At 43.9% G+C, this 9,680-nt stretch overlaps 1 protein-coding gene across 1 annotated transcript; it reads left to right on the forward strand.

Annotated features, from left to right (window-relative positions):
* Positions 1 to 399: 399 nt before the first annotated feature.
* LOC139456950 (probable endochitinase) lies at positions 400 to 7,626 on the forward strand. Its single transcript, XM_071238417.1, has 7 exons — positions 400 to 451; positions 1,598 to 1,778; positions 3,604 to 3,662; positions 4,579 to 4,762; positions 5,458 to 5,504; positions 6,186 to 6,384; positions 7,401 to 7,626. The coding sequence occupies exons 1-7, from the start codon at positions 400 to 402 to the stop codon at positions 7,624 to 7,626; spliced, it is 948 nt and encodes a 315-aa protein (XP_071094518.1).
* Positions 7,627 to 9,680: the final 2,054 nt, after the last annotated feature.

A 9,680-nucleotide genomic window follows, 5' to 3' on the forward strand; every position in this document is an offset into this window, starting at 1 on the left:
GTACCACATATACCCGCTTGTACCACAAGGACCCGCATGCACCACAATTACCCGCATGCACCACAAGTACCCGCTTGAACCACATGTACCTGCTTGTACCACATGTACCCGCTTGTACCACATGTACCCGCATGCACCACATGTACCCAATTGTAACACATGTACCCGCTTGTAACCTGTCCTCGGCTCGGGTACGGCTCAGGTTCATTCTGTCAACAACTGCTTTGTCTGATCTGCGCAGTTCGCCGTGATATAAACTGCTGGGTTAAAAACAACAGAATATTGCTCAGTGCGGCATAAACAACAACAAAAAGAGAAAAGAAACAAAAATACAATAAACGCAAAATGTTTTATTCAAATATCTAGCAATTAATATATGGTTGTTTCTCTTCAGAAGTCATGAAGTTCGTCGTGGCGCTTGTCCTCCTGATGCCGACCCTCACAGATGGGGGTTAGTTGGTTCATCTATCTACCTAATTAGCATCCTCCATGGGGATTCCGAGTTAGAATTACTCCCCAGGAACCTATGCCAATCGTAGGAGGCAACGTCTGGACTCGCCGACCAGGAGTGGAGTGGGCACGGGTGGCCCAGTCGTCTAAGGCGCCGCAATTCGCTGTGCAGAGTTGCGCCCCTTCGGACGCGCCAGAAACCTATAATTGTGGGTTCGAATCCTGATTCGCCCCGATTATGTTTCTAGGTTTGTCAGCACCATACCCGTACTCGTGGGTTTTACCGAAATGGTAAACGTCTGACAGTTGCACCACTTCGGGCTTTCCTCCCACATTAAGCTGACACGCTGCGATATAACTGTAATACTGTTTTAATGCGACGTTAAACCCAAATCACTCACTCACTCATCACAAGAGGACAAAGGTTTACGCCCATTGTAAAAAGCATCCAGCCTTGTGGTTCTAAAATGGCCCATCATTCCAAAAACCAGAGCTTGTCTTGTGAGTAAATGTGAGTGAATGTGAGTGAATGTGAGTGGTAGCCATACGACGTGAAGGACATGAGCTTGTGAGTGTAAAACCCCGCAAATCGCCGTCAGGGTCGCGTCTAGCGCGTTGGCGATAATCCCCGAATCGTCTCCGTGACGTTCATTGGTTTGTTGCCGTCCCTGTGCAAACGCTTCCAGGCAACCCATGCTTGTCGTAAGAGGCGACCATATGGGTAGTGTGGTCAGACTCGGTGACTTAGTTGAACTGCAAACTGCTGGTGTTCACCGCCGAGATATTGCTAGAATATTGCTAAAAGCGGCGTAAAACATTACTCACTAACTCACTCGTCTACACACACCCGGCAGCAGACCCGTGAAGATCCGGGGTAGAAAATGTTCTCAGCAACCTTTGATTGCCGTAAAAAGCGACTATGCTTGTCGAAAGAGGCGACTTGGTTGATGCATGTCATCGTGTCCCAATTGCGTGGATCGACGCTCATGATGTCAGTCACTGGATTGTCGGGTCTAGACTCGATTATTTACAGACCGCCGTCATATAGCTGTAATATTGCTGAGTGCGGCGTTAAACAACAAACTAACAAACAAACAAAACTAGCGGCAGCAAGTATACATGTCTGAGGTCTTTAATAATCTTTCAGCTTGTATGACAAGTTGCAACGGCTTGTCGACAACTGACGGCAAACGCTACGCCGACTGCAGCGACTGCGCCTACTACATCCGATGTGAACCTAGCGGCTTGCAGAGGAAGAAGTGTCCCACCTCGCTCGCCTTCAACTCAGTAGCAGGCAACTGTGACCACCCGGCGAATGCTGTTTGTGGGTACGTATATGCAGGTACTGCTTTGAAGATCGCTCCTCATCTTTTAATGTCCGAGACCGGCTCCGTGGTCTAGTTGTAGAGCGTCCGCCCGGAGAGTGGAAGGTCCGGGGTTCGATCCCCGGCCGGGTCATACCAAAAGACGTTAAAAGATGGTACTTGTTGTTACCTTGTCTGGCGCTCGGAGTCAGTATTCTGTGTCTGTTAAACTGCGGCATGGTATCTCGGTGAGCTAGCACTATAAATCGGCATCAGTCCGGACTAGTACAAGCAGCCACACAAACACAAACACGTACATGAACGTCGCTATATAAGTGCAATAATCTTGGTCGCGACGTTAAACCCCATTTCACCTCACCTTTAATGTCGAACACTGACTGGTCTCTAATACATAGCTGCGATTTACGCCTTTTTAACATTCAATTAAAGTCCGATGCTGATTTTGCGTCGACCCTCCAAACTCATCCAGAGTACATTGCAGTATTTCTAAATTAGTTCACACCCGACGTGATGTTATTTGGATATTGATATTGGCTTAAAACCATACACAAACGATATGCAATTCTACAGAACTTGAAGTGAGTGAGTGAGTTGGGTTTATCGCTGCTTTTAACAGTATTACAATTATATCGCGGCGGGGCAGCTTAATGTGGGAGGAAAGCCCGAAGTGATGCAGGTCTCAGACGTTTACCACGTCGGTTAAATCCAAGAGCACGGGTATGGTGCTGACAAACCTAGAAACATAATCGGGGCGAACCGGGATTCGAACCCACAATCATAGGTTTCTGGCGTGTCCAAGGGACTCAACTCTGCACAGAACATGAAGCCAACACGATGTAGCTTACATGTACAAATGACACTTTCTGAAATAGGTCCCTCTATTACAAATGGCTACAAAATGGAGTGATATATTCCTGGGTCCGATCCGCAAAGCGTTCGTAGCGAAACGAGCTGTGTTTACGAATATCGTATTGCTACGAACGCTTTGAGTATCGGGCCAGTTTTCTTCAAATGATCACTGAACCACCCTGAATAGTAGATTCACTCCGGGGTCAGGCAATGACTGGTTAGAACATCTGTCTAGGGACCCAATACCTATATTCATTGTGTTTTGTTTGTTTGTTGTTTAACGCCGCACTCAGCAATGTTCCAGCAAAATGACGGCGGTCTGTAAATAATCGAGTCTGGTCCAGACAGTCCAGTGATTGACATCATGAGCATCGATCCACGCAATTGGAATACGATGACATGCATGAACCAAGTCACCGAGCCTGACCACCCGATCCCGCTAGTCGCCTCTTATTATATGATATCCATCACTGGATTGTCTGGTCCACAATCGATTATTTACCGACCGCCGTCATATGACTGGAATATTGCTGAGTGCGGCGTTAAACGACAAACAAACCACGATGTGCTTCAAACCTCGTCACAATACCGAACCTCCTTTCCCCGGCAAGGGAGGTAACTGAACTCACTGATGACTTGGTGGATTGTGTTTGAACGTGCCCTAACCGCGTGAGATGCTTCGCGTGGTATCCATCCCTGAAGTGAATGGCCCTGATTCTTTTGTGAACAGTACGGCGTAAAACAACAACCAATGATTGCAACACATCCGTACACGCCAGGGTACGGTTCCACAAAGCCATCTTAGCGCTAAGCTGATCGTAACTCACATATTTCAACAAAAACTTGCGATAGTCGTTGCGCTAAGATCGCTTTGTGGAACTGTAAAATGTATCTATTTTGGGGAAAAACGTAGGCTATAAGAGAAGTGAAGACCATTACTAATGTCCTGCATTCATTACTCTTCACCCTTTTTTTGAAGGACCACAACGACAACTACAACATCGACAACAACTACAACATCTACGACAACGACTTCGGGTAATACTTCAAATTTGTTTCACCTTCAATCTTTCCTTGAAGCCGTATTCAGAAGTTTTGTTTGTTTGTTTGTTGTTTAAGGCCTCATTCAGCTATATGACAGCGGTCTGTAAATAATCGAGTTTGGACCAGACAATCCAGTGATTGACTTCATGAGCATCGATCTACGCAATTGGGATGCAAAGACATACATCAACCAAGTCAGCGAGTCTGACCACCCGATCCCATTAGTCGCCTCTTTTGACAAGCATAGTCGCCTTTGACGGCAAGCATGGGTTGTTGAAGACCTGTTCTACCCCGGGTCTTCACGGGTCTGGGCCACCAGCACCCTATGCTAGTCGTACGAGGCGACTTAATAGATCGGGTGTACGTGGTCAGACTTGTTGACTTGGTTGATTGTGTATCATCGCACCCTGATGGCGTGGAACGTTGCACTAAGTATCAGTCACTGGCTTGTCTGGTCCAGATTCGAGTATTTACATACCGCTGTCATACATATAGCTGGAATATTGCTGAGTGCGCGTTTAGCAACAAACAAATATCTTTCAGATCATGACAATTTAAAGCTTTAACTGCATCAATGACGTAATACATTAGAAGCTATAAAATGAGGGTTTGGTTATCAACCATTATATTATAATCAACAAATATCGTCCAACTCCAAATATCATCAAAATATGAATAAACAATTTATCAAGATCAAGATCTCGCGGGCGTTTTTAGAAGTAATATATTTTGTAGTGAAATGCCAAATGCTGTTTGTTTTGTTTGAGTGACGTCGTATCCAACAACTATGACATCTGTTGATACTTTCAACCCTGGATTTGCCAAGCATATACTTGTTTGTTTTTTCAGATCGCAAAGATGTTGCAGTATTTTACTGCTGTCTGAGATAAATCGCCATTTCATGTTGTAGGTCCCTTCTGTGTGTCTTCGTGTGTGGGACGTCCTGTTGGCAACGAACGTTACCCTCACTGCACGAGCTGCAGCAAGTATGTCCAGTGTCTTGCGACGGGGATGAAGGTGACGGCATGCCCGTCAGGTTTACACCACAACGATGCCAAAGACGACTGCGACACAGTCTCTAACGCCGCTTGCACGTGAGTTACATGGTGCACATAGTGGATATTATTTTACGCCGCTTTTAGCAGTATTCCAGCAGTATCACGGCGGGGGACACCGGAAATGGGCTTAAAACAATGTAACCATGTGAGGAATTGAACCTGCTTCTTCAGCGTGACGTGCGAACACTTTAACCACAAGGCTACCCCACCGCCCCAGTGTGTCACAACCAAAGACATTTGAGAGTCGATGTTATAACTTATACCAGATGGCTTTATGGTTGGTAGGCTGTTGTTTTACGCCGCCCTCAGCAATATTCCAGCTATGTGATGCTTGTCTGTAAATATTCGAATCTGGACCCGACAATCCAGTGATTGATATCATGATCAACGATCTAAGTAAATGGGATACGATGACAAGCATCAATCAAGTCAGCGAGTCTAACCACACGATTCCGTTAGTCGTCTCTTACGACAAGCATAGTCGCCTCTTATGACAGAAACTATACTGACTTCAAAGGACAAACAGATTAGGTAAATACAGGAAATACATGAATAACTTTAGCTATGAAGTTATCGCTCATATACCACACAAAAGAAGTTACAGAACACCCGAGTCTTTCATATTAATTAATTATGTAAATAATATGTCCTGTTATGACGCGTGAATTACAGCAATATGAAAGAAGCGGGTGTTATAAAGACTATAATCACAAAATCAAGTTTTGTTGCAGAATAACCTCGCCTACAACAGCAGCAACTGCAGCCACAACAAAACCAGGTTTGTACTGCTAACATACAAACTCTACCTTAATTATATACCTGTGTGGCGGGTGTTACCGGTAGGGTTGGTTATGCTTTTCCTTTCAGGGGTCAATTCATAAAATGTTTACCGCTATTTTGCCTTATACGCCAAATGGAATCTGTTTCGGCTGATAATCATGACTGTTTGTTTATATATTAAGCACACCCTCTTTGATTTTTACTACTTGTGAATGGACGAAATATGCAAGAATAACTTTTGGGTGTAATGAAAGACTTAAAACGTTATCGCTGTGCAGAGTTGCCTCCCTTGATCACGCCAGAAACCTATGATTGTGGGTTCAAATCCGGGCTCGCCCCAATTATGTTTCTAGGTTTGTCAGCACCATACCCGTGCTCGTGGGTTTAACCGAAGTGGTAAACGTCTGATACCTGCATCACTTCGGGCTTTCCTCCCACATTAAGCTGACACGCCGTGATATAACTTGAATACTGTTAAAAGCGGCGTTAAACTCAGTGACACTCACTCACTCATTTAACACGTTGTGCTTAAGTGTATGTACTTGCATACGTTTTTTACATCACTGTCATTTTTAGTCCAAGCGAAGCATGCTCCCTTATATAAAGTGTCTTCTTAGCCACGTGTGAAGCATCGGTTAAAAAACCATGAGGACATGATGTTTACTCTTTACTCCAACAGCACTAGCGACTTCATCGACATTTTGTTTAAAATCCTGTGTCGGTATGGTGGTCAGCAACGAGCGCTACCCCTACTGCAGCGACTGCACGAAATACATTCAATGTCTGTCCACTGGACAAAAGGTTACAACGTGTCCAACCGGGCTCCACCACAACGACATCATCGACGACTGTGATCAACCAAGCACTGCCAATTGCCAGTAAGTGATTGGTTGCCCCCTATAAAAGAACAAACGAAAAAACACCCAAAAAAAATCTCGTCCTTAATCCTGTTTCAGATCCTTTTTGTTTAATGTTTTTTTACTTTTTTGTGTTCTCCGTCCTTATATGGTTGCCATAGCACTGCACTGTGTGCGTATATTGTTTAATGCCGTACTCCGCACAGTCCCATAAGTATGACCACGGTATGTAAATAATGAAGTCTGGACCAGACAATCCAGTGATGATATTCTGTGCATAGAGTCACAGTGTCTAACCACATGGGTACCGTTGTAAAAAACAACCTTAACACTTCGTCGGTCGTAAGTCTATGCTAAGGTATGTGAGTTACTATCACCTTAGCACTAAGACCACTAACAGCTCCCTGATGCATTAAGTCGCCACTAAGACCAGCAAAGCCTACTAAGGACCAATTTTAACCCGGACTCCCCAAACGTGCCCAATTCAGTCGGCCCTTGCCGCAACTGACACATTGAACCCATGTCGGCGTGACGAGTGAACGCTTTAACCACTAGGCTACCCGACCGTCCCCTTGCCACAAGTAATGGTGTGCTGGAGAAACATTCTATCCAGGTTCTCAATGGGCCAATAATATTACTAAGTCTGGTGCATTTGAGGCTAATAGTGTACCATGCACTCTGACATTGTTAGAGTATTGGAGTGAGTTTGTTTGTTTGTTTTTAAACGCCGCACTCAGCAATATTCTAGCTGTATGACGGTCAGAAATACTGGAGTCTGGACCAGTCAATCCAGTGATTGACATCATGAGCATCGATCCACACAATTGGGATACATGCATCAATCAAGTCGGCAAGTCTGACCACCCGATCCCATTAGTTGCCTCTTAAGGCATGCATGGTTGCTGAAGACCTATTCTCCACCCAGTCCATCTTCACGGGTCTATTGGAGTGAGGCAACAACGGCACACAAATACTGACATTCAATGCGTCCGTCACCTTCAATCAAAGAATCTACTTTAATCTGCCCTTACTTCAAGGTCGGACTCCGCAGGCACTTCCGGTACTTCCGGCACAACCGGAAACTGCGTGGCCACCTGTAGCAACATTGCCGACGGCAACTACCAGCACTGCACCGACTGCTACAAGTACGTTGCCTGTTCTGGAGGGCTAATGTACGTGATGGACTGTGCTGCCAATCTTGTGTGGGACGACTCCATGAAACAGTGTGAAGGGACGTCCTCAACCTGCGCCGCCATTGCTTAATCCTTACAAGCTTGTACCATTTCAGATCGTGCATGAAGTGCTACATCTGTGAGAAACTGCTTTTTTATGTGAAATGTTTGAGTAGATGGTCTACCAAATAAAATAGATTATAGCAGATTGTGGTTATTGTCCATATTTGCATGATGCTACGTCAGATAGCTTGTATATCTTGTACAAACCGATGAGAAATGTATAGAAGTCTTCTAACGTTTGTGGGCTCCCACCATACATGGGATGAGAGTTACCTCCCTTTCTAAATTGTTCAAGCCTTATAGTAATGAGTGAGTTTGATTTTACGCCGCTTTTAGTAATATTCAAGCAATATCACAGCGGAACACACCAGAAATGGGTTTCACACATTGTACCCACCTTATACTAATGCATGCGTACCACTACACGTGACACGGTATTGACCGAAGCTGCTCTCTGTTATGATCTGGTTTCTTAAAGTAATGTGCGTGCCTCAAGTTTGAAAACTTTAACGTGGATTCATAGTTTGTTTGTACATCGCATTTTCGATTCATATCTCAATGAGTGAGTGAGTGAGTTGGGTTTAACGCCCCTATTAACAGTATTACAGTTATATTGCAGCATGTCAGCTTAATGTGGGAGGAAACCCGAAGTGATGTAGGTCTAAGACGTTTACCACTTCGGTGAAACCCACGAGCACGGGTATGGTGCTGACAAACCTAGAAACATAATCGGGGCGAACCGGGATTCGAACCCACAATCATAGGTTTCTGGCGTGCCCAAGGGACGCAACTCTGCACAGCGAATCGCGGCGCCTCAATGAACCGTATAAACTACACATGGCTACAATGTGTAAAGCCCATTTCACATTGACAGCCTGATGCTGAAATGGATAGTCCGGACATTGCATCACACTTCCAACGATCACTTGCAGTATTTTAAATGGAACCTGAAGGGAATATGTGTTACCATAGCCAGTCATTGAAGACATGATATCTAGGTTTCGGGATCTTCATAATTTCAGTCAAAGTGTGTAAAGAAGGAAGATAATTAGGAGATAAATAACCAAAATTGTATAACATGCAACTCGAGTTGATTGTCTTTCCAACAGTATCTGAAGTCACCAAATCCAAAAGATCTATGCACTGCCCAGCCATCGATAACAGTGCTAGTATTATAAGTTTCCTACTTTTCAACATTAATCGTAATATGGACGCACCCGAATATGGCAAGCAAAGTCAAGTTAGCGCCCTTGTTTGAAATCTAAATGACCAATAATTCATATCATTGGCAAGTACATGTCCTTACAGTGATAGACATATGATATTTATGTTGAAGTACACATTCACTGAGAATTTTCCGTGAGTTATATTTACCGATAAAAAATCCCGTTGAAATTGTGCGTGTTTTTGACGTCAAAATAAAATTGACGGAAGTGGTCGTGATTAATTCATACGCAGACTGTTTCAAAGATTATGTCACAAAACGAATGACAGTTTGGAATGGATATCTTTAAGAAATCCCGGTTACGTCCATGTATGTTTCAATGACCGTGCTCTTTTATTAGTGATAAAAACAACTTCGGGGTAATTGACATCGTACATTTTCAAAGGACAAAATGTGAAAGATCGCTAAACAGCCCTAACAATAATCAAATTGACATCGCTCAATATCGGGCATAATTATTATTTCTTAATTATAAACAAGATTATACTAACGTAATACCACCCAAGAGTAAGTACATGTAGATTCAATCAAAATTGTTGAAACGTTTTCATGGGCAGCAAATCTATTCAACAAACCTATTTTCGATCACTCGCAACTCGGGCGCCATATGTCATTGTTTCACTATGACCACCAGACAACATACATCCTCGTATCAGCTAGTATTTCGCACTTGGCTGCCTAACTTACACCTTTGCTCAAAATATACTTGTATGGCCAGTCCATGAAATACCACTTTTTCTTTCATTTATTCATTCATTCGACTTTAAAAGTGTATTTACACCTAGCTAGGTACATGTATGTACATGTACATTTAAGGACACACGTGATAGTTTATTTCCACTAGTTTCCCATTCCAT

The sequence above is a fragment of the Haliotis cracherodii genome, unplaced genomic scaffold, assembly GCF_022045235.1.
Source record: "Haliotis cracherodii isolate W230 unplaced genomic scaffold, xgHalCrac1.p SCAF_12, whole genome shotgun sequence".
Taxonomy (NCBI): domain Eukaryota; kingdom Metazoa; phylum Mollusca; class Gastropoda; order Lepetellida; family Haliotidae; genus Haliotis; species Haliotis cracherodii.

Excerpts from the sequence above, each read along its gene's own strand:
- LOC139456950 (XM_071238417.1), top strand. The coding sequence starts at position 400 with ATGAAGTTCGTCGTGGCGCTTGTCCTCCTGATGCCGACCCTCACAGAT. Across the intron at positions 452-1,597 it reads GCCGACCCTCACAGATGGGG|CTTGTATGACAAGTTGCAAC; the intron begins GTTAGTTGGTTC and ends ATAATCTTTCAG. Across the intron at positions 1,779-3,603 it reads CCGGCGAATGCTGTTTGTGG|GACCACAACGACAACTACAA; the intron begins GTACGTATATGC and ends CTTTTTTTGAAG.